The 26,136-nt window shown below is 46.5% G+C and overlaps 1 protein-coding gene across 7 annotated transcripts in view; it reads left to right on the forward strand.

Annotated features, from left to right (window-relative positions):
• LOC119974729 (CAP-Gly domain-containing linker protein 4-like) overlaps positions 1-26,136 on the forward strand; it is a 513,643-nt gene that overhangs the window by 275,798 nt on the left and 211,709 nt on the right. For all 7 annotated transcript variants that reach the window (XM_038813915.1, XM_038813928.1, XM_038813946.1 and 4 more), the window contains 2 exons: positions 7,317-7,452; positions 10,628-10,765. In XM_038813915.1, coding sequence (XP_038669843.1) covers positions 7,317-7,452; positions 10,628-10,765 — 274 coding nt within the window. The remainder of the gene's footprint in view (positions 1-7,316; positions 7,453-10,627; positions 10,766-26,136) is intronic.

Consider the following 26,136-nt stretch of genomic DNA (forward strand, 5'->3'; position numbering starts at 1 on the left):
GACTATTTACATACTGCTCTAAAAAACTCTCCTGGATGCTCCTTACAAATTCTGCTCCATCTACACCTGCAACACTACATGAGTCCCATTCAATGTTGGGGAAGTTAAAATCTCCCATCACAACCACCCTATTGCTCCTACATTGTTCTATAATCTATCTACATATTTGTACCTCTACTTCACGCTCACATTTGGGAGGCCTGTAGTAAAGTCCCAACAATGTTACTGCACCCTTCCTATTTCTTAGCTCCATCTATATTGCCTCAGTGCTCGAATCCTCCATCGTGCCCTCCTTAATCACAGCTGTGATATCATCTTTAACTAGTAATGCAACTCCTCCACCCCTTTTACCTCCCTCTCTATCCCTCCTGAAGCATCTATACCCTGGGATATTTAGTTGCCAGACTTGCCCTTCCCTCAACCAAGTCTCAGTAATACCAATAACATCATATTCCCAAGTACTTTTCCAAGCCCTAAGTTCATCTGCCTTACCTGCTACACTTCTTGCATTAAAACAAATGCACCTCAGGCCAGCTATCCCTTTGCGATCATCAGCCTGAGAAATTCCACCAGGTTGGACAGCCTGTCTGCAGCCTTGGGTGGTGCTACTGATCGCCAGCTGAGTGAGATTCTCCAACAGGCTCCCCTCCATATGATGAGTTCTGGCTGATCTGGTACCCTGAAGATCACCACTTTTGGGCATGGCTCCACCCTCACTCCCACAACCCTGAACATGGCCTCAAAGAAGGTCGTCCAGTACCTGACAAGTGTGGGGCATGTCCAGAACATGTGGATGTGGTTGGCTGGGTCTCCCTGACACCGTTCGCATTCGCATTTGTCCTCCACGTCCGGGCAGAACCAACTCATTTGTGTTCTGGTTAGATGCATTCTTTGCACCACCTTAAGCTGCGTTAGACTCAGGTAAGTCTCTATCCTTAGGTTGATTTTCACACATGCATGCAAAATATAAGCAATAACCAAAATTCTGGATTTAATCTTCACACTTAAATTTAATCAGATATTTATTTTAAACAATGACCCTTTTGTTTACCTTCTATTGTGCTACATTTTAACAAGACAATGACGTTCTACTTCCCCTATTAGTCTTCCTTCCTATTCCCCCTCTTGGTTACTTGTACTTCACCCATCCTCTCCCATTGCATCTTCTAAAATTTCATCTTCTCATTATTCTAGCATCTTCCTACAACCCACCCCTCTCACTAATCTTAAATCTTTTACTATTTTCTGAAACACTGTTCCTCTCCTCCCTCCTGCTCTGCTGTCATTTCGCCACCTCGTAATGCTCAACCCATTCTTGCAAATTTACATCTCAAAAGTAGGTGACAAGAGGTCATCTTCACTCCAGTCTGGTTTCCTCCTGTTTCCTCTCCAACCATCCTCAAAGCGGCATAGATTGTTCGTAAAATGCAACTTGTTTTCTGAAATCAAATCTTGATTAACGGTGTGGTTCTCTCACTCTGGGCGGGATTTCCTGCACACCCCTGTGGTGTGTTTCACTGCGGCAGAGGCAGCCTGCCATTCCTCTGTCAACATGATTTCCCATTCTAAGCAAGCCGTCGTCATCATCAGTGGGACCAGAAGAAAACTCTGGCCTCTAACGATCGCTCTGGACCAAAAATTTTTGTTTGAGTGCAGAATTGCATATTACGTATGAATCGTCTCTCAACCTGATCAAGATAGGCCTGAAATTGGGCCCTTCAGTAAGTTTGATCAGTGGCCTATTACACTCCCACAGGAAATTTGGCCATTTCAACGTTTTGAATTTCAACTGCTTTCTTCAACAACAGTGGCCTTAAGGTGAATCCTGGATATGGGGTTAAAACATCAAGTGGAAGGGTTGCGGGGAGCGATCACAATACTCCTCACTCCCGAGAAATAGTCTTTTGTTAAAAGTCTAACATTTTGTTGGTGGCTGCAGAGTCTGTTGAACCATGGTTTTACTCAGTGCATCCTGCAGAAATTTCTGCCAGGGTCCCTAAAAGACATGTTGCGTTCCTGATTTACACATGAATAGGGCCAAATGCCTGTTTTAGGCAGGTGCCGGGGATCTCTGAAAAAGTGCCCGACCCAGTATTAACTCGAACATCTAAAAAATAGAGACTATGAGGTCCAATTTCACTCATCTACTCCTCCACTTCTCTCTTTGTCTCTGACAACAATTTCTCTCCCATAAAACACAAAACAGTTTATCAATTTTCTCAATCTCTTTCACACAAAGACACATAGCCTAGTTTTTTTTCTTAAAGCAAAGAGAGCCAATATGATCTTCATCTCATTAAATCTCTTGACATTTCTTCATTGTTTTTCAAACAATTTTGAGAGAAGCTACAATTAGAAAGTAAAGAAAAACATATCAGTAAAGCTGACTAAACAATACTGGTACATCCTGGGAAATTACATACACTGAACATAGTCAAGTTGCACAACCCAGGACATAACAATTGAGTTCCCTTGTGATGTAAACTGGTTATTATGTCTTTTTTCAATAGACAGACTGAAAATACTTTAATGAATTAGGGCTGGATACAAATTGATAAGTACTTTATTTTACAGAGAGAATGTAAATAAGTAGTGTAACATTTATAATCAAAAAACATTTCCTCCAAAACCCATTCTTGTGAATAATAAAAATAATGAATGGTTTGCTCTGAAGTAGTGTGCTCACACATATTACAAGGCGTATCTAGCATTTACTCTGACCAAGGCTTAATCAGGCTTTGTTGGCACTTATAAATTGCCTATGCGTTTCTTGCCTCTCAGACCATCTTGACTGGCTAACTTTGAACATGGTTTTTCTTCTACAAGAACATAGCGAATGCTCGACTAAGGTGCATCTAGTTCGCCCTCTACTCTGGTAGTGACATGATACAACAATAATAAGCTTATTGGCTAATTATGGCAATCAGTTTTGAACAATTATTCTATAACTGACTTAGTCTTGAGTTCAGGAAACCTTTTGTAGTGGAAAGCTTTGGGACCAATGAGTCAAAATCACCTGCTCCTCTTAAGCATACTATATTTTTTAATGCCATGCTTCAAATTACTCATATATTGTATCCCAAATGCTATTTTCTAAAGAAATATATCTAATTTATTTGAATGAATCAATACGATCTGTTTCCATTATCTTCCAAAGGAACCTATTCCCTAGATTTATCAGTTGCTCACTGAAATAATGGCCCATCTTTTAACTGGCCCAACCAGGTAGAAATTGAACATGGGGGAAATTTAACCCTTACAATTCCACTTCCTTCCTACTGTGCCCTAATGTTAACATGCTCTTTTGAGCTGGAGAGTAGGACAACCACAGGAAAGAATCAAAGTTGTATTTTAAACATACCAATTAAGTCTGTTGAAGTCATCAGGATGGTCAAGAGCTCCAGCAGATTCATCAAGGTGTGCAGGCCAGTCACGTCCCGAGACTTTCTAATTTTCCGTACTACTGCGATCTTCCGAATCCTTCCAAGAATATCAGTGCCAGTGTGTCCCCAGATTAGTTCAAACTCTCTCCTGGAAGTTGGGGAGCCTTTGGTTTTCTGTTGCTCGCTCCATGGCAATACCTGAGCCAATCAATCAACTTTTCAACCCAGCAGTGCCCTTTTCTCCTGTTGTATTAACTGTTGTGATTGTTTAAAATGTGGCATTCTTGTGTTTATCCTGATAAATCCTGCTCAGGGATCTCGGGCGAGGGCCGTTTGGTACTGGTCCCCACAAACAGGGACCAGACGGAACGACACTCATGGGGGTCTCCAAGGGGATCGGAGGCCCCCAGCTGCAAGTCCTTTGGGCAGGGCGATGCCCTGGCACTGCTGGTACAGGGGCTGCTTAGCACAGGGCTAAATCACTGGCTTTGAAAGCAGACCAAGGCAGGCCAACAGCACGGTTCAATTCCTGTAACAGCCTTCCTGAACAGGCGCCGGAATGTGGCGACTAGGGGCTTCTCACAGTAACTTCATTTGAAGCCTACTTGTGACAATAAGCGATTTTCATTTCATTTTTTCCTTTAAGTGCAAGACGAAAATCTTCAGCAACATGTCTCTCTTGTCAGCAATATTCAAGTTCTGTATTATAAAGTGATATTCTCATACGTAGAAGCATACACAGAAAATAGAAGCAGAAAGAGGTTATTTGGCCCTTTGACCCTGTCCCGCCATTTATTATGATCATGGCTCATCATCAAGTTCAATCCCTGATCCAGCCTCCCCCACCCAATATTCCTTGATCCCTTTAACCCAAGAGCTATATCTAATTCCTTCTTGAAATTACACAACATTTGAGCTTCAACTACTTTTTGTGGTAGTGAAGTCTACAGATTCACCACTCTCTAGGGGAATAAACTTCTCTTCACCTCAATCCTAAAAGGTTTTCCCCTTATCCTCAAACTATGACCCCTAGTTCTGGACTCCCACCATCAGCAATATTCTTTCTGAATCTACCCTGTTTAATCCTGTAAGAATTTTATAAGTTTCTATGAGATCCCCCCTCACTCTTCTGAACTTCAATGAATATAATCCTAACCGATTTAGACTCTCCTCATATGACAGTCCCACCATCCCAGGAATCAACCTGCTAAACCTTTGCTGCACTCCCTCCATAGCAAGAACATCCTCAGATAAGGACACCAAAACTGCATACAATACTCCAGGTGTTGCCTCACCAATGCCCTGTACAATTGCAGTAAAACATCTCAATTCCTTTACTCAAATACTCTCGCTATGAAGGCCAACACACCATTTGTTTTCTTTATTGCCTGCTGTACCTGCACGCTTACTTTCAGCGCCTGATGCACAAAGACACCAAGGTCTTGCTTAGTATCCACCTCTCAATTTACACCCATTCTGCCTTTCTATTTTTGCTACTGAAGCGGATAACCTCACATTTATCTACATTATAGTGCATCTGCCATGCATATGCCCACACACTCAGCCTGTCCAATTCTCTGCATCCTCCTCACAACTCATCCTCCCAACCAACTTTGTATGATCTGCAAATTTGGAGATAACACATTTAGTTCCCTCTTTAAATCACTAATATATAATGTAAATAGTTGGGGTCCTAGCAAGAATCCCTGCGGTACCCCACCAGTCACTGCCTGCCAGTTGGAAAAAGACCCATTTATTCCAAGGTTTTGCCTCCTGTCTGCTAACCATCTTTCTATCCATCTCAAAACACAACTCGCAATACCATGCACATAATAATCTGCTATGTGAGACCTTGTCGAAAGCCTTCTGAAAGTCTAAATAAGCCACATCCACCGGTTCTCTCTGGTCAATTCTACTACATACATCTTCAAAGAATTCCACTAGATTTGTCAAGCATGATTTCCCTTTCATAAATCCATGCTGACTTTGTCTGATTATACCACTGCTTTCCAAATGCTGTGCGATGAATTCCTTGAAAATAGACTCCAGCTACTTCCCTACTACCGACGTTAAGCTTACTGGTCTAGAGTTCCCTGTTTTTTCTCCTCTCTTTTTGAATACCGGGGTTACATTCGCTACCCTCCAATCTGTAGGAACCATTATAGAGTTCAAAGAATTTTGGAAAATGACCTCAATGGATCTACTATTTCAAGGGCCACTTCCTTAAGTACTCTGGAATGAAGATATTCAGGCCCTGGAGATTTATCCGCCTTTAATCCTATTAATTTCCCCCAAACCATTTCTCTACTAATACTAGTTTCCTTCAGATCCTCAGTAAAACTTGAGTTACTCAGAACATCCAGGACATTATTCATGTCTTCCAATGTGAAGACAGAAGCAAAGTACAAATTTAGTTCCTCAGCCTTTTCTTTGTTCCTCGTTATGAATTCCCCTGTTTTTGATTATAAGGGACCTACATTTGTTTTTATCAATCTTTTTCTCTTTCCATACATACTATAGAAACCTTTACAGTCAGTTTTATGTTCCCTGCTAGCTTGCTTTCAAATTGTATTTTCCCCATCTTAATCAAACCCTTGGCCCGCTTTTGCTGAATTTTAAACTATTCCCAATCCCCAGATCTATTGGTTTTTCTTGCTAATTAGTATGCCTCTTCTTTGAATCTAATACTATCTCTAATTTCCCTTGTAAGCCATGGTTCGGCCATAGTTTCCTTTCTACTCTTGCGCCAAATAGAAATAAACAACTTTTGGAGTTCACCTATTCGTTCCTTGAATGTCTGCCATTGACTGTCTACTGTCCTTCCTTTCAGTAATGTTTCCCAGTCCATCATAGCTAACTCATGTCTCATACCTTTATTGAGATTCAGGACTCTGGTCTCAGAATCAACTAACTAATTTTCCTCCTTTTTCTTACTTTGACTACAAGAGATACTACCTTCCAACCTGTTCTCCATTAGTGACAGCTTGTCAGATTTATAAGAGAATCAGCTGCCTCTCTCCTACTCCAATAAGAGTGGATTTTTGGCATATGTTCAATTTAAGTGACAATATGTATAAATGTTTGCAGAAAGCCTGAGACAAAGTAACAAATGGACTATCGTCCTCAGTTATTGTATAAACATTCCTGTCTCATTGGAATACAACACCCATCTCAGCAACTGCAACATACGGCGATGATCAGAATTCTAAGCTGTTTAAACCAGCTTCAATGTACATCATTTCTAAATCCTTTCAGTGGAGAAATCTGACAATATAAATCATAAGGCATTTTATAGACCCAGAAAATGCTTTTATTCAGGTGACTTTACAGACATTTCATTGGCATGGTTGTAGTTTTTAGCAATTTATTATGTTCAAATGCTTCTTTCCAGTATTAAATTTCTTAGGTTAATAAAATTCTAAGATTGTGGCTGAAATTATTTAAATGAAAATTATGTAAAGGAACTTAATGGTTTTTCTCTTTTATTGACGGGTGTTGCTGACTGTTTATTATGATTGATTATGTCCAGATGTCCTTAGCAGGTTTTCATGATGCACCTTTATTGGCTGCTTCTGATTACCATGTTCTCAACTGTTCAGCACTGACATATCCAAATTTCCTGTATTAAGAATTATAGCCAATCAGGTTCAAGTAGGATGCAACATTATACGTGGAAAAATGTAATCGGAAAACATGTATTAGAAACACAAACACACACACTTATAAATGTATATAATTTGCCACTTGAACAAGATGTGGCTTGTGTTTTCCTGTCGCCATGATGGTAGAGTCTGAAAATTGAAGTAAAATTGCAACTTTGTTAATTTTTTTGGGAATTAGTAAAAATTTATATTATAATGATGAAAATACAATAGCCATGTTTATGCCTAGCGTGTGTTTTAGTCTTATTCATACTTTTTGTTCTTTTCTTAGGTTGGAACACTACGATTTTGTGGCACCACTGAATTTGCCAGTGGCCAGTGGGCAGGGATTGAGCTGGATGAACCAGAGGGGAAGAATGATGGAAGTATTTGTGGCATTCAGTATTTTAGCTGTCCCATTAAATACGGTATATAATCATTTCTTGTTTATGTTCTTCAAATGATGTTGGCTAATAGTTTTCTCCTCAGCTCTTTATGTATTCAGCTCCGATAGTTTATCTGCTGACTATAATAGTAGAAGATTAGGTAGAATAAATTATTCTAAGAAAAACATGTGGTTGCACATAGGATATAGGATTTGGTGGATAAATAAAGGTATTAGAAAAATACTAAAACATAAACCCTAGAGCTAACAATACTAAAGCAAATCATAAACGATATAAAAAATGTAGTAGAAAGGGAAGCAGGAAGATTAAAGAGCTGGGGCACAATTCTCCCATCAGGAGACTAAGTCCCGACGCCGGAGTGAAAAGCGGAATGTTTCACTCCCAGCCCCCTATTCTCCCACCCCCGGGGGGCTAGGAGCGGCGCCGTGTCATTTACGCGCGCCGGGCCTTGGCGCCGCATAAAAGTGGCGCCGCGTAAATGACGTAACCCGCGCATGCGCGGTTGCCCTCCCCATGGCCGCCCCGCAAGAAGATGTCGGATGGATCTTGCAGGGCGGCGGAGGAAAGGCGGTCCTCCTTCAGAGAGGCCGGCCCGGCAATCGGTGGGCACCAATCGTGGGCCAGACCCCTTTTGAGGCCCCCCCTGGTGCAAGAACCCCCCCCCCCCCCCCCCCCCCCCCAGCGTTCCCGTGCTGTTCCTGCCGGCAGCGACCTGGTGTAGACGTTGCCATCGGGAACCTGTCGTGTTGGGCAGGCCACTTGGCCCATCCGGGCCGGAGAATCGGCGCTTGCCCGTTACAAACGGCGAGCGGCGATTCTCCCAGAGGCCAGCCGTGAATCTCGCCGTGCCAGTTTGGGGGGGGGGGGGGAGGGGGAGAATCGCGTGCGGGTGCCAGGGTGGCGTGGCGGGACTCGCTCGGCGCCCCACTGATTCTCCCACCCGCCGTTGGGGGGAGAGAATTCCGCCCATAGAAAGGGAACATGAAAAACATACTCTTAAGAGCAAGGGTTTTCTAAGCATACTAAAAATTAAATATTTGTTCAAGGTAATATATGATTATTCAGAAGTCAAGAAGGATCTCATTTTAGAGAATAACAGTATGGAAAATATATTAAGTGGATATTTTCCATTAATACTTGATTAATAAATGATGAAGGTTTTAGAATGGAGGTGTACTTGCTTGAACTGATAAGTGACAAGTACCATTTGCACAAGGCAAGTATTAGGCAATGACTCCTTCCAACAAGAGATAATCTATCCGTTTCTTCTGTTTTAAAAAAAAATTTCTTTATTCTCCTTTTTCGCATTTTCTCCAAAATTTACACCCACCAACAATAAACAATAATCAGTAACAAATATGTCAATCCCCATATCAATAACAACGATCCCATCCTCCCACCCAACCCAAAACATTCACCCACATGTTCACATAAACAACTTACAAAAAGGAATCAGGAATCCCCCAAAGCTCGCATTAAAACCCATCGCCCCCCTTCCCCCGAGCTCTCCCACCCACCCCCCCAACTAATGTTCAATGTTATCCAGTTCTTGAAAGTGCATAATGAATAATGCCCATGAATTGTAGAACCCCTCTGTCCTTCCCCTCAGTTCAAACTTAACCTTCTCAAGAGTCAAGAATTCCAACAGATCCCCCCGCCATGCCAGGGCACAGGGTGGAGAGGCTGGTCTCCAACCCATCAGGATCCGTCTTCGGGCGATCAACGAGGCGAAGGCTACAACATCTGCCTCCGCTCCACAACATCTGCCTCCGCACCTATCCGTTTCTTCTTGATGGTCAATGACATTACCATAGCTAAATCTCCCACCCATCATCATCCTGAGAGTAACCATTAACCCGAAATTTAACTGGACTCACCATATAAATACAGTGTCGATAAAAACAGATGAGAGACTGGGAATTCTGAGGGGGATAACTCACCACCGGATTCCCCATCAACTAAACTTAAAAATATGTGATGATTTGTGCACTTTGCCTTTCAAACTAGTGTGACAGAGTGGTAAAATTCCTCATATTGCAAATTACATCAATTGTACAATCAGGAAAAGTGGCAGGCTTTTTCCCACAGGATGGAAACATTGGATGACAAGTACCTGGGAACACCCCAGTTCAACTGCTAACATTTGGCCTGGGTATAGGTCATATACTTGAATGTTATGGGGATGATTTTCTGGCCATGTTGCACCCGCCGCATTTCCCGCTATATCGGGAAAATACTGTGAGAGCCCTGAAACAGGATTTGTGCTCGGCACCAAACAGTGCGTGATGTTCCCTCCCTGGGCGTGAACCAGATTAGCATATTAAAAATCTAATTTAGATATGCAGAATCGGCTTTCAGCCAAATTCTCCAGGCTCCTGCATTTCTCTCACTCACCGTCGCAATATGAAGCCGGCCCAAATCATTGTTGGTCTCCATAAATGGAGACCAGATGCTTGGAGGCCATTGTAGCCACCAGGTGGTTGGGGGACATGGCTGGCACCCTGGTTGACAGTGGCAGGTTGACATTGCAAGGGTGCCAGACGCAGTGCCAGACGGCAGCACCAATGGACAGGGCCTGAAGGGGCAGGGCATGAAGAGACTGGGCCTTTTGTGACCCTGTAGCAGGGTGTTACTCACCTACAGGATGGGGGGGGCAGGTACCTACAGTTGGAGGAGGCCAGATGCTGCCGATTGGGGGGGGGGGGGGGGGGGGGGGAGCTGACGCTGGCAATTTTGGCAGGTCCTGATGCCAGCGACTGAAGGGGGCTCTTTTCCGGCAAGAAGGGAGTTTGTCTTTACCAATAAGAATGTGGGGAGGTCGTAGCGTTTTTCGATCTCTTGATGCTCCAGTCTTGCTGGCGTCTTTGGGTCCCGCACATCTTATTCACGGATCAAATCACCCAAGCTCCAAAAAATGACTAAGTGGGGGAAGATTGCAATGATCGTGCTGGAACAGTTGGCATGATTTGTACCTATTTTTACGCCCGAAAAGGCACTCTCATTTTGGGGGGAAATTTCACCCTATAACCCTCTGCGCTGCCTTTCGGGGAGAAAAGCCTATCTTGAAAATAGAGATTAAAATAAAACCTGTATGAAGGTTAGTTTGAAGTTTCAAATAATAGTCTTGTTGAGGTAGTGCTTTTCCGGAAGTGTTCTGCAATAAATGTTGTTTTATAAGTTTTTTGTTTCTTTCAAGGTATTTTTGCACCGCTCTCCAAGATTAGCAAAGTACCCATGGAAAAAAAGAGTTTGACAAGGAAATCATCAAGTAAATCAACTCCTATTCGATCACAAAAAATAGACTTGTCGCATGTTACATCAAAAGTCAATACAGGTAGGTAGAAATCTTACTCATAACATTAGTACGTGTTATCTTTAGTGTTGTCGAAGATTATTTTCTTTCATGGTATTATAATTTATTGGGTTATTACTTGATAAATGTCAGACAAGAGCATATCAAAAATATCAATTATTAAGTTAAACCCTTCCTTTTATGATTTATTTTCTTTTTCTTATACTGTTATGATTGTGTCTTATATTGCTTTTGTCAAAAGATGGTATCAGATTTCTGACAAAAATCGCTAGGGTGAGGATTGCTAACTGGTGATAACTGCAGAAAAATCAATCCAACGAATCATTTATTTTTGATCAATAGTCAGGACACGACTGTCTTGATGATTACGTTATTTTCTTTTGAATGGGTGTGTTTTAGTCTCCCCCCCCCCCCCCCCCCCACTCGAATATCTCTTGCTTCGTTTTTTCTCATCACATTTGTCTCATCCTCAGATCATCTAGAACATAGTTCACAGGCTAGTACTTTGGCCAAGTTATCTCTGCACAGGTGTGAGCCTGCACAGTAAAAGTCCTTGGGCTGCGTTCTCCGTAGCCCAACGTCGAAATCGGGAGCGGCGATCCGGCGGAGAATGGATTCCGACGGCGGAATCGGGGCAGGCAGGTGCCGGTTTGACGGCAGTTCGCGATCTCCGGCCGCCCACCCGCAATGCTCCACCTACGATGGGCTGAGTTCCCGATAGCGCGGACCACGTATGGTGGGGGGTGAGCTGTGGGGTCGGGTGGGCGGGTTAGGGGTTCAGCACGGTCGGCGCCATGTTTTTCGGCGTGACTGGTGCAGGCCATCGCCCTGCGCATGCACAGCCCGGGACCCTGCCATTCTCTGGCTGTTTTCCACGCAATCCACAGGTGTTCACGCAGCGCCGGTACTAGCCCCTCACTGGTACCATAATCGGTGAGGGTTTCGCGCCGATTTTCCTGTCATGAACGACCCGTAGATTCTGCGTTGGCGCCGGTAGCTAGCCACTGGAACGGAGAATTCCGCCCCCTGTATTAGGATACCGGACCAGTCTCTGCGGGTGACATGAGGGCCAGCAATAAGCCCATGGACCTGGAGCATGCCAGCCATGGCTGCAAATTCAGCAGTCCAGACAGCCTGGGGGGCTTGGTCCAAGTTAAAGTGGATATAGGTAGCTGCCCAGGTGCATAGGGCATCTGTCACATCTTGGGTATATCTTTGCACAGTCAATTGCGAAATCCCACACATGTCCCCGCTCGTATCCTGGAATTAGCCAAAGGCATAGAAGTTGAAGTCAGTCCTGATGTGGTGCTGCCTTCGTACCTCCTCCTCCTCAGCCTGATGGATGGTAGACACTTGAGCCTCACCGGCTGGCCCGTGCTGTTTTGGGGAAGACTCTTGTCGCGCAGGGTCTTCCATGGCTGCCCCGGCGCTCTCTCCATCATGCATCCGCGACGGCAGCAGCGGCTAGTTAGATTGCATGGTAGGCTGAGTTCCAATTCCATTTCTGTATTGGGGGAGGGGGGAGAGTGATGGGACTGTCAGCAAGGTGATGTTTCCTTGACCAGCCAAGCTCCCCCAAATTACATAGGGATACTGAGTTTGACTGCTAAGCTACCCTCACCATTTCCCCCACAGCTTCTTCTAGATAATGTACTTGACACTGCAGCCTTTCCCCATCAGTGACTTGTATGTAGCTGTTGATGTGAGAAGTGTCCATCCTCACCACTCGTCCCTGCTAATAGGGTACCAATGGCTGCCACAACAGGTGTTAGGAATGGGCTCTGTGGCCCTGTCCTGATTTTCCCAGTGGGATCTACTGTGGGTGTCCTTATTGAGTGAACCTTGTGGCTTCCCATCAGAATGGTGGCAGCTGATTGTATGTTGTATTCACACTGTGTCAATTGTGGCTCTGTGCTACGAGACTGGTGTGTCCTCCAGAGCAGTGCATCTCAAACTATCTGATGTGGTGTACCGGCAGTTTTTTTTTTCAATGTGCCAGGGACCGGTAAGCGAAACAAGCCAATCCAGGATTACTGTCTCTTTCTTTTCTGGAAACACTCCAAGTACCGGCAGACGATGGCTCGAGTACCGGCACCGGTACTCGTACCACACTTTGAGAAGCACTGCTCCAGAGGACACTCTGGGATGTGTGCCTTTGCAGTGAGATTGGCTACAATGTGATGTGGAACCTGGATTTATCACAGAGGTTTTGATAGGGAGCTGTTCAGGTTTCCTGGGTGGTCCTGGACCTACATGCTCATACCGTTTGATACTAATGGGGCACGGTTGACCTGCAGGGCCTGGAGAAATCGCCTGATCCTTAGGAATGAGTTGGCTGATTGTGTCACTAGTGAGGCTGTTATCCTGAGAGGGGCTGTGCCAGGGACGGTTTCAGCGGCCATCGGTACATGTGTCCTTTGTGTGGGGTCAGTTCTGTTAATCCTCTGCTTCCTCTGTGCTATGGAGGATAAGGTTGAATCAATTTGGGTGGAAATCAGGAATAGTAAGGCGGAAAAGTCACTAATAGGAGTAGACTACAGGCCACCAAATAATAACATTATGGTGGGGTAGGCAATAAACAAAAAAAGAACTAATGCATTTAGAAATGTTACAGCAGTTATCATGGGGGATTTTAATCTACATGTCGATTGGTTTAACCAGGTCGGTCAAGGTAGCCTTGAGGAGGAGTTTATAGAATGTATTGCCGCGATAGTTTCCTAGAACAGTATGTAATGGAACCTACGAGGGAACAAGCGGTCCTAGATCTGGTCCTGTGTAATGAGACAGGATTGATTAATGATCTCATAGTGAGGGATCCTCTCGGAAGGAGCGATCACAATATGATGGAATTTAAAATACAGATGGAGGGTGAGAAGGTAAAATCAAACACTAGTGTTTTGTGCTTAAACAAAGGCGATTACAATGGGACAAGAGAAGAACTAGCTAAGGTAGACTGGGAGCAAAGACTTCATGGTGAAACAGTTGAGGAACAGTGGAGAACCTTCCAAGCGAATTTTCACAGTGCTCAGCAAAGGTTTATACCAACAAAAAGGAAGGATGGTAGAAAGAGGGAAAATCAACCGTGGATATCTAAGGAAATAAGGGAGAGTATCAAATTGAAAGAAAAAGCATACAAAGTGGCAAAGATTAGTGGGAGACTAGAGGACTGGGAAATCTTTAGGGGGCAACAGAAAGCTACTAAAAAAGCTATAAAGAAGAGTAAGATATATTATGAGAGTAAACTTGTTCAGAATATAAAAACAGATAGGAAATGTTTATACACATATATAAAACAAAAAAGAGTGGCTAAGGTAAATATTGATCCTTTAGAGAATGAGAAGGGGGATTTAATAATGGGCGATAAGGAAATGGTTGAGGAACTGAACAGGTTTTTTGGGTCAGTCTTCACAGTGGAAGACACAAATAACATGCCAGTGACTGATAGAAATGAGGCTATGACAGGAGAGGACCTTGAGATGATTGTTATCACTAAGGAGGTATCACTAAGGAGGTAAGATGGGCAAGCTAATGGGGCTAAAGGTGGACAAGTCTCCTGGCCCTGATGGAATACATCCCAGAGTGCTAAAAGAGATGGCTAGGGAAATTGCAAATGCACTAGTGATAATTTACCAAAATTCACTAGACTCTGGGGTGGTCCCGGCGGATTGGAAATTAGTGAACATAACACCACTGTTTAAAAAAGGAGGTAGGCACACAGCGAATAATTATAGGCCAGTTAGCTTAACTTCGGCTGTAGGGAAGATGCTGGAATCTATCAAGGAAGACACAGCAAGGCATCTGGATGGAAATTGTCCCATTGGGCAGCATGGGTTCATAAAGGGCAGCCAATGGATGTAGTATATCTGGATTTCCAGAAAGCTTTTGACAAGGTGCCACACAAAAGGTTGCTGCACAAGATAAAGATGAATGGCATTAAGGGTAAAGTAGTAAAATGGATAGAGGATTGGTTAATTAATAGAAAGCAAAGTGTGGGGATTAATGGGTGTTTCTCTGGTTGGCAATCAGTAGCTAGTGGTGTCCCTCAGGGATCAGTGTTGGGCTCACAATTGTTCACAATTTACATAGATGATTTGGAGTTGGGGACCAAGTGCAATGTGTCCAAGTTTGCAGACGACACTAAGATGAGTGGTATAGCAAAAAGTGCAGAGGATACCGGAAGTCTGCAGAGGGATTTGGATAGGTTAAGTGAATGGGCCAGGGTTTGGCAGATGGAATACAATGTTGACAAATGTGAGGTTATCCATTTTGGTAGGAATAACAGCAAAAGGGATTATCATTTAAATGAGAGACCTGGGTGTGTTAGTGCATGAGTCGCAAAACGTTGGTTCACAGGTGCAACAGGTGATTAAGAAGGCAAATTGAATTTTGTCCTTCATTGCTAGAGGGATGGAGTTTAAGACTAGGGAGGTTATGCTGCAATTGTATATGGTGTTAATGAGGCCACACCTGGAGTATTGTGTTCAGTTTTGGTCTCCTTACCTGAGAAAGGACGTACTGGCACTGGAGGGTGTGCAGAGGAGATTCACTAGGTTAATCCTAGAGATGAAGGGGTTGGATTACGAGGCGAGGTTGAGTAGACTGGGACTGTACTCATTCGAATTTAGAAGGATGCGGGGGGGGGGGAGATCTTATAGGAACATCTAAAATTATGAAGGGAATAGATAGGATAGTTGCAGGCAGGTTGTTTCCACTGGCGGGTGAAAGCAGAACGAGGGGGCATAGCCTCAAATAAGGGGAAGTAGATTTAGGACTGAGTTTAGGAGGAACGTCTTCACCCAAAGGGTTGTGAATCTATGAAATTCTTTGCCCAGTGAAGCAGTTGTGTCTCCTTCATTAAATGTTTTTAAGATAAAGATAGATAGTTTTTTGAAGAATAAAGGGATTGAGGGTTATGGTGTTCGGGTCGGAATGTGGAGCCGAGTCCACAAAAGATCAGCCATGATCTCAGTGAATGGCGGAGCAGGCTCGAGGGGCCAGATGGCCGACTCCTGCTCCTAGTTCTTATGTTCTCTGCTGTGGAGCTGTGCATCTAAGGAGTGCAATGAGGAATCCCAACACCTGGCGCTCCAGCCATTAAGCATGGCCACGCCTATCCCCTTGATTATACCGCAGATACATGAGGGTTCCCAGAAGAGGCGGGATAGATAGATATCTACATGATCAACCCAGTGGAAACAACCCAGAGCATTTCCAGGATACTGGCAGCAGTCAACAGTTTAAACAGTCAGGAGCCTGTAAGTAGGACTTCCAGTGGCGGCATGTAGGTGGAGATCGCATGTTAGAGGTACCAGCTAGAGTCTCTGGTTTTGGATTTTTATGGCTGATTTGATAAGGAAGTCGAAGAATGTTGGAGCCCCAAAAGAAAGGTGCTGGAATGAAGGGGGCGAGCGAAAGTCCTCTGGCGAGTGCGGCTGTGAGTCCTGCAGGAAGAAAGATTATGAGGGGGTGAAAAGCTCGAGGCCGACTGAGCACTTTGTGAAGATGCTTGCTGAGTTGATGGGGGAGGGGGAAGAACCCTCCCGCTATGAGTTGGGCAGGGCACATCGGTCACTCAGGCCGCAGCCTAAAGCGAATGAGCCACCAAAAGCGGTTAGCCTGCTTTCACAGCTACCACATGAAGGAGAAAGTTTTGAGCTGGGCAAAGCAGAGATGGGATGTGAAGTCGGAAGGCGTTGGTATATGCAAATACCAAGATCTGACGGCTGAGTTGGCGAGAAGGAGGGCGGCCTTTGGAGGGGTGAAGGTGGCATTGTACGGCAGCGGACTGAGATTTGGAGAGGTTTACCCAGCGAAGCTGAGAGTGGCTCACAATTAGAAGGACTTTTATTTTGAGCCAGTCAAGGTGGCAGAGGCGTTCATTAAGGCTGAAGCACTGGGACTGAGATGAGAGTTGGGATTTGGACTTGGTTGGTGGGGATGTTGATTGTTTTTTCTTACTGAGGTTTCATATTGGATTGGGGTTTTGTTTCTGACTTTTAGATTTTTTTTTTACATGTGTTCTGGGTTTTTCCTTATGGGTGCAGTTCTGTATTGTTTCTTGGTTTAAGAGAGGTGGGTATTGGTCCAGTGGGTCCAGGTGACTGAGGAGTGGGAGGGGAGGAGTGAAGGTTCTGGCAGGGGTCACTGCACTAGCCTATGTAGTTTGGCTAGTGAATGAGTGTGTGGTGGGAGGGGTTCCAGTCGTTGGAGTTTGGTTGAGCAGGTTTTGATGAACCCGAGAGGTGTGAATGGTGGGAGAAGGGGATCGATGCTGGGTGAGGTGTTTGCAAGAGGAAGTAGATGGGGTACCTGGGAGGGATTGATGTTAGCAAAAAGATGCATAAATTTGCAAGGCCAAGGAGAGGGAATTGTACCTGGGCACCACTCCCAGTGCCAGCAGAGTCCAGTAATGATTCTTCTCTGGTGGGAGGACTTAAAGAATGGAGAAGCCAGCCCCATATACTTTTGGAACAATGTACAAATGTGGAAATAGGAACCTTCTGTGGAAATCTTCAACTTAATTAAAACTGACAAGTTTAATAAAGAACAGTACATTTACACGATGTTCAATCCTGTTATAAAGCAGCTGAATCATTTTCAGTAATTTATTATCTTACTTGTTCAAATTTTGAGGCTATTACCTTGAAGAAACTTTTAATAAAAGTAATGTGAGGCATAAACATTCCACATTGTTTTTCATTTGCTAACAATCAAAAATTAAGGAAAATTGATAAGAATGTAAGCGACTTTGAAAAATTTCAATCTTGCACTGGATGCTTCTCATTTCTGAATGCTTTACTTAAATCTAGATTTTTAATTGTTAATTTTTCCATCTGGTAATAGTGGTTTGAGACGAGCAACAGGCTAGCCTGTATTGCCTCACTCTTATTTTTTTAACTTTTGTCATTGAGTGTGGGTATCATTGTCAAGACTAGCAAAGTCCTGCACCTGCATAGACCTGAAACTTTGGCCCTGCGCCAGCCCAAACATCTCGCCCAGTTCCTCCAAACTCACAAATCACCCTCCCAAAAACAGATCCTTCATTTATTTGATCCCCCTCTCTTCCCATCTCCGGAACCTTCTGTGGTGAATGTAACTCCGTAATTCACACTGTATTGTTATATACATGAGACCATGCATTTGTAAGCGCAGTTGTGTTGCCCGACCACTAGGGTGAGTAGCGCTAGGAATGCTTAGGAGTTTGTACAGGGCTCCACCCTTGGCTCCGCCCACGACTCCTCCCCCTGGACTGCTGTATAAATACCAATGCTCAGAGCCAGTCGTTCAGTTCATCGAGAGTTCAACGCGGAACAGGCTGGCTCTGTTGTAAGTAGATTAAAACCACTGTTCATATCTTAAAGCACGTGTCTAGTGAATTGATGGTTCCATCAATTTAATCTACTTAAGAAACAGTCAGGATCAATCATGGAATCAGCCCTCAAGCCTGAGCGACTGGAACTCGACCCGCAGGATGCAGAGGCAAAATACATTTTTTCTCATTGGCTGCGGTGTTTTAAAGCCTACCTGGCGGAAGCAAGCACAGCCGAAACAACAGAGGAGCAGAAACTGAGTATACTGCACGCGAGGGTGAGCGACAGAATATCTCCTCAGCTAAACTGCGCCGGTTCGTATACTGAAGCCCTAGCGCTACTCGACAAAATGTATGTAAGGCCTGTAAATGAGGTCTACGCGCGACACGTGTTTACTACTCGCCGCCAGCGGCCTACGGAATCGCTCGCAGAATTCCTGAGAGAGCTTAAAACTTTATCTAGTGACTGTAATTACCAGGCGGTTACCATGGCAGAACATAGAGAACTTGCTGCACGCGATGCCTTTGTTGCGGGCCTTAGGTCAAATTGCGTGCGCCAACGACTGCTGGAAAAGCGGGCCCTAAATCTTGAAGCGACTGTTGAACTTGTTACAACTATGGACGTCTCCTTCCGCAGCCTCACCTCGTTCCCCGCGGACCCCGCAACCCCGTCATGGGCCCCCGACCAGCGACTCCCCCAGGCCTGCGCCACGCGGCCACCCAGCCACAATGCTGCCCCAGCCTACCACTTTTGCGGCCAGAATCAGCACTCGCGGCAGCACTGCCAGGCTCGCAACGCGACCTGCAGCAGCTGCGGGCGAAAAGGGCACTATGCCAGAGTGTGTCTGGCGAAGAAAGCCCCAGCCTCTAACCCTACCACGGCTCAAAGCACTCGTTCCCTGAATTCACAGGCCCGCAGGCCCCGAAATGCTGCAGCCTGTATGCCAACTCCGCCCCCACCTGACATGTGCGACTCACGGGGGCAGCCATCTTGGCAATCCTCCTCCATGCGGTCGGCCATGTGCGACTCCTGGGGGCGGCCATCTTGGGATCCATCCCCTTCAAACTCTGAAACTCACCTCAACGACTACGAACTCAGAGGGCAGTCATCACGGGGCCACTCCAGCACAGCTGATCAAGCCGCCGCCGACCTGCGACTCAGCGCAGTCACTCTGGACCAATCGCGCCCGAAGCATCTGCGAAACTCAATGGCGACGGTCCAAATTAACGGGTACAGCACGCCGTGCCTTTTCGACTCCGGGAGCACTGAGAGCTTCATACACCCAGATCTGGTAAGACGCTGTTCGCTCCCCGTTTTCCCCGCGCGGCAAACTGTCTCCCTCGCTTTGGGCTCCCACTCTGTCCAGATCCAAGGGCGCACCGCCGCGACGCTCACAATCCAAGACGCTAGCTATGCCAAATTCCAGCTCTACGCCCTCCCGAACTCTGCGCCCCACTCTTATTAGGCCTTGATTTCCAGTGTAATCTCAAGAGTCTCACCCTCAGTTTTGGCGGACCCCTACCCCCACTCACTATCTGCAGCCTAGCCACGTTACGAATCTCCCCCCCCTCCTCTCTTTGCCAACCTCACCCCGGACTGTAAACCCGTAGCCACTCGCAGCAGGCGGTACAGCCTGCAGGATAGGGTGTTCATCCGGTCGGAGGTCCGAAGGCTCAGTGAGGGGATCATAGAGGCCAGCAACAGCCCCTGGAGATCTCAGGTGGTGGTCGTCAATACCGGGGAAAAATTCTGCATGGTCGTAGACTATAGTCAGACCATTCTGAAGTCTGCATACCACCAGCTATCAATCCGTCCGGAGGACCGCCACTACACGGCTTTCGAGGCCGATGGCCGCCTCTTCCATTTCCTCCGGGGTCCCTTCGGCGTCACTAATGGGGTTTCGGTGTTCCAACGAGCAATGGACCGAATGGTGGACCAATACGGGCTGCGGGCCACGTTCCCGTACTTGGATAACGTTACCATCTGTGGCTATGACCAGCAGGACCACGACGCCAATCTCTACTGTTTTTTCCAGACGGCTCAGAAACTAAACCTCACCTATAACAAGGAGAAATGCGTTTTCCGCATGACCAGACTAGCCATCCTCGGCTATGTCATGGAAAACGGAGTCCTGGGTCCCGACCCGGACCGTATGCTCCCTCTTAGAACTCCCTCTCCCTCATTGTCCCAAGCCCTCAAACGGTGCTTGGGATTCTTGGGATTCTTTTCGTATTACGCCCAGTGGGTCCCTCAATATGCGGACAAAGCCCTCCCACTCTTTAAGGCCACACTATTTCCCCTGTCAGCTGAGGCGCACCAGGCGTTCAACTGCATCAAGGAGGACATCGCCAAAGCGGCCATGCGGGCGGTGGTGAATCCACTCCCTTTCAGGTTGAGAGCGACGCCTCAGAGGTAGCTCTTGCAGCCACTTTAAATCAGACAGGGAGACCAGTCGCATTCTTCTCCTGTACCCTCTCCGCTTCGGAACTCCGACACTCGGCAGTCGAAAAAGAAGCACAAGCCATTGTGGAGGCTATTCGTCACTGGAGGCACTACCTCGCAGGTAGGAGGTTCACCCTCATCACCGACCAAAGATCGGTTGCCTTTATGTTTGACAACTCGCAAAGGGGCAAGATTAAAAACGATAAAATCCTGCGGTGGAGGATCAAACTCTCCACCTATAGCTACGATATTATGTATCGACCGGGGAAGCTCAACGAGCCCCCAGATGCCTTATCCCGCGGGACGTGCGCCAGCGCGCAGATCAACCGCCTGAAAATCATCCACAACGACCTCTGCCACCCGGGGGATCACCCGGCTCGCTCACTACATCAAAGCCCGAAATCTGCCTTTTTTCACTGAGGAGGTAAAAGCCGTCACCAGAGACTGCCCGATCTGTGCGGAGTGCAAACCGCACTTTTTTAGACCAGACAGGGCCCACCGATCGATTTCAAAGGGCTACTCCCCTCGACTAACAGGAACGTTTACTTCTTAAACGTCATAGATGAGTTCTCCCGCTTCCCATTTGCTATTCCGTGCCCCGACATGACCTCCCACACAGTCATTAAGGCCCTGCATAGTATCCCTGTTTGGTTTCACCAGCTACGTGCACAGCGACCGGGGTGCGTCCTTCATGAGCGACGAGCTGCGTCAGAACCTGCTCGACAAGGGCATCGCCTCGAGCAGGACTACCAGCTACAACCCCGGGGGAACGGGCAGACGGAGAGGGAGAATGTGACGGTCTGGAAGACCATTGGCAGGAAGTCCTCCCAGACGCGCTCCACGCTATTAGGTCCCTCTTATGCACAGCAACCAATCAGACCCCTCACGAGAGGCTCTTCATTTTTTCCAGGGGCACTACCATGGGGGTCTTACTTCCGGCATGGCTGAAGACACCGGGCTCTGTACTCCTGAGGAAGCACGTCAGGGCGCACAAAACTGACCCCATTGTAGAGAAGGTGCCCCTGCTTCACTCCAACTCCCAGTACGCCTTTGTCGAGTTCCCCGACGGCCGTCAGGACACCGTATCCCTCCGGGACCTTGCACCCGCCGGGTCCAGCATCCTCTCTATGACTACATATGCACCCCTCAACCTACACCCCATCCTGCCGCCCCCTCGGGCTCCCAAGCCCACTAGCTCGCTGCATCGGTTCCGCGCAACCCAGCCGCCCCCTCGCGCTCCCGAGCCCACTGAGCCCACTAGCTCGCACCACCTGTTCCGCGCGCCCGCACCAGCTAACCCCCAGTGCCCTCAGTCCCCAGTCGAACCAGATGGGTATGGAGCTTGGACGAGATCTTCCCTGGAGTCCGCCATCGTACCCCAACCCACAACACCCGTCCAGCCACCGCAAGAGGCTGCAACCCCGGTGCTCCGCAGATCGCAGCGGACAGTCTGACCACCGGATAGACTCACCACACCCGCCGGACTTGATTTTTTTTGTAGGGGGTGAATGTGGTGAATGTAACTCCGTAATTCACACTGTATTGTATATACATGAGACCATGCATTTGTAAGCGCAGTTGTGTTGCCCGACCACTAGGGGGAGTAGCGCTGGGAATGTTTAGGAGTTTGTACAGGGCTCCACCCTTGGCTCCGCCCACCACTCCTCCCCCTGGACTGCTGTATAAATACCAATGCTCAGAGCCAGTCGTTCAGTTCATCGAGAGTTCAACGCGGAACAGGCTGGCTCTGTTGTAAGTAGATTAAAACCACTGTTCATACCTTAAAGCACGTGTCTAGTGAATTGATGGTTCCATCACCTTCCGTCCATCCTCCCTGGCTCGAACCCATAATTCCCCCTAATGAGGATCTACCCTGACCCAGCTCCCAACCTAAGATTCTGCCTAAACTGCCTCAAGATCTTCAACGTGGCCACTATCAGTGACTCGAAGCATTAGCTCCCGTCTCTCCCCACAGATGCTGTCTGACCTGCTGAGATTGTTCAGTATTGTCTGCTTTTGCCCAACATTGATCCTTGTGGCACATGACTCTTACATCTTGCTAACCAGAAAATTACCCATTTACAGCTCCCCTCAGTTTCCTGGTAGCTAGCCAATCTTCTATCCAATTTTATGTTCAGCTCTCACAACCACTTCTTAAGGACAAGTTGGGATGGGCAGTAAATGGTGGCCAAACAATGACGTCCCAATCCCTTGAATTAATTTTTAAAAAATGTTCATTATGAGGCAGCAATTGTATTTGTAAAGACCAAAATATTGGCACATGCTGCATAAGCTTGAAGCAAGCATTAGGCCCTTTGTGTATGGAAGTAAGTGCTCCAACAGTACAACATGCATTTATATAATACCATTAACAGTAAAATGTTCAAGTGCATCACAGGAGCATTTCAAACAAAATTTAACAATAAGCCACATAAGCCAAAATTTCAATATCTGGGTGGGGTTGTGAGATTGGATGAGATTTCAGAGATGGGAGGGACAAAGCTATGGACATTTGAAAGTTAAGTGATTCTGGACTGGGAGCCAATCTAGGCCAGCGAGTACAGGGGCAATGCGTGAACTGGACTATGTGTGAGTTAAGGAGTTGATGGGCTCAAGTTTATGAGGGTACCTGTTTGAGCCCCCTTAAAATGGGTCTATCCACTTGGTGCTCGACAGGTTATTCAAAGGTCCTAACGTATGTTTGAGGCATGACACTACATACCACTTTTATGTACTTTATCAATACAGTGGGCGGTGCACATCCAACCCTTAATGAGGTTATACTTGCTGCCAGCCATATTTGAAATGAAAAAATGAAATGAAAATGAAAATCGCTTATTGTCATGAGTAGGCTTCAATGAAGTTGCTGTGAAAAGCCCCTAGTCGCCACATTCCGCTGCAGCTGGTACGGGAATTGAACCGTGCTGCTGGCTTGCTTGGTCTGCTTTAAAAGCCAGCGATTTAGCCAAGTGAGCTAAACCAGCCCCTATTTAAGCACTAGGAGGCTATTTCGAGCCTGTAAACTGGCACTGCACAACTGGATTTCTTCATCTTTATAGTTCTTGATCACAAAGTTGACTAGCAGTAAAAATTGCATCATTTTAATTTCATTGGCAGTATGTCCCAACAGGTCGGGATTTTCCAATCCTGTCTGTGGCGGGAATCAGCATTGCCGGGATGGAAAATTTGACAGACTAGCCAAAGATCCATTGACTTCGGCAAGTTGGGAAATCCCAGCCTCAGACTCAGATTGAAGCACCAGGTTATTGAGCATGAATAATGTGGAAAATTTATTGACTACCCATCTTTTGAATCAGCTGATCTATATTTAATTCTCCCTTCCATTTCAAAACGTTTGTCTCAAATAAGTGGAGGGGCAAATAATGTGCAACGTATTTACTTTGCTCCGTCATTGGTTATTCCAAAAGTATATTATAAATTCCAAGTTTATTATTTTAAATTTGCTTACTACTTTAGTTTCAGTTATAGTTTGCTTTTTGAAAATAGACCAACAAACCTATACACCACCACTTGGGATATTGAAGGGATATATCAGTCGTTCTTCTGTTAGAACGTAATTCAAACTTAAGTACAAAAGAAGAAAAGTGATACAAACGTAATTTTACTTAGATGTTCGTTTTTTATCATTTCTCTAAGAAAATAATGATAGTAAAGGAGTAAAGTTCTGTTACCGCAGCTTACATGTTATTTTTAGTTGGTGACAAAATTTGATGCAATATAAAGCACCACAACATCAGAGAGAAGAAAATATGACTGTAATGAATAATTGATGGTTGTTATGCTATATGGACAATTAAGTAAATTGCTATGCAAGTTAAAACGTCCTTGAGCAACTTTCTGACCTTCAAATGTTGCATGTATTTACATGCATTATGAAAGAAAGTATTTGCATGAGTAAAAGGTAGCTTGATAGTCTCATCATACTTGTCAAAAGCAAATTTCTGCCTGGTTAATCCAGTTGAGTACTTGTATATCCTTTGCATGTTTCACTTGTTCCTACTGTATAATTTTATGTAAATTTTTGATTCTGAATATTATCAAGCAAATTTTCAAAAAGCAAAGCAATATGGTCTGGGGCGAAATTCTCCGACCCCCCGCAGGATCGGGGAATTGCCCGGGGCCTTCGCAAATCCCGCCCCCGCAGTGGCCGGAATTCTCCTCCACCCGGGAATCGGCGGGGGCGGGAATCGCGTCCCGCCAGTCGGCGGGTCCCCCGCGGTGATTCTTCGGCCCGCGATGGCCCAAAGTCCCGCCGCTGTCAGGCCTCTCATGCCGACGTGGTTTAAACCACCTCTGGTGCCAGCAGGAGCAGGTGGCACGAGCGGGCCCCGGGGTCCTGGGGGGGTGCGGGGCGATCGGACCCCGGGGGTGCCCCCACGGTGGCCTGGCCTGCGATCGAGGCCCACCGATCGGCGGGCGGGCCTGTGCCGTGGGGGCTCTCTTTTTCTTCTGCTGCCGCCACGGCCTCCACCATGGCGGAGGCGGAAGAGACCCCCTCCACCACGCATGCGCCGGTGGTGACGTCAGCAGCCGCTGTCGCTCCGGCGCATGCGCGGACTCACGCCGACCGGCGAAGGCCTTTCCGCCAGCCCCGACGCCGGTCAGCGTTGCGCCAAAGGCCATTGGCGCCAGTCGGCGGAGCGAGAGCCACTCCGGCGCGGGCTTAGCCCCTAAAGGTGCGGAGAATGGCGCACCTTTGGGAAGGCCCGACACCGGAGTGGTTGGTGCCACTCCGCTACGCTGGGACACCCGCCCTGCCGGGTAGGGGAGAATCCCGCCCCTGGTCTCTGTATCTGCTTCAACCTGATGCCTAGGGAAGCCTGCCAGAAAGCCTGCAGTCATTGTCAAGGAAAATGAGTGAGTCCAGTATCAACTTGTAACAGGGCTTTACAAAACATGGCGATAATTGTTTCCAGGGTGCAAGTGGTGACCAACACCATCAGCATACCTGTAGACGAAACCATGATGCAGAATCGAATGCCCAATGTGCCAGCTTCCATTGCAGGACAAGTAGCTTTTACCAGAAGTCTGGATGCTGCAGTGAGAGCTCAGCCTTATATCATAAAATCATAAAATTCCTACAGTGCAGAATAAGGCCATTTGTCCGATCGAGTCTGTGCCGCCCCTCTGAAAGAGCATCCTACCCAGGCCCACTCCCCAATCCATCCCATGCAACAGGGCAGCACGGTAGCATTGTGGATAGCACAATCGCTTCACAGCTCCAGGGTCCCAGGTTCGATTCCAGTTTGGGTCACTGTCTGTGCGGAGTCTGCACATCCTCCCCGTGTGTGCGTGGGTTTCCTCCGGGTGCTCCGGTTTCCTCCCACGGTCCAAAGATGTGCCGGCTAGGTGGATTGGCCATGATAAATTGCCCTCAGTGTCCAAAATTGCCCTTAGTGTTGGGTGAGGTTACTGGGTTATGGGGATAGGGTGGAGGTGTTGACCTTGGGTAGGGGGTAGGGTGCTCTTTCCAAGAGCCGGTGCAGACTCGATGGGCCGAATGGCCTCCTTCTGCACTGTAAAGTCTATGTAAACTATGTATATGTAAACATCATCTGCTGCCATGAAAAGTCAGCTTTCTTCCATATCTGTTGCCACCATGATTTTGGTTTAGAGTGA

The sequence above is a fragment of the Scyliorhinus canicula genome, chromosome 1 (genome assembly GCF_902713615.1).
Source record: "Scyliorhinus canicula chromosome 1, sScyCan1.1, whole genome shotgun sequence".
Lineage (NCBI taxonomy): Eukaryota > Metazoa > Chordata > Chondrichthyes > Carcharhiniformes > Scyliorhinidae > Scyliorhinus > Scyliorhinus canicula.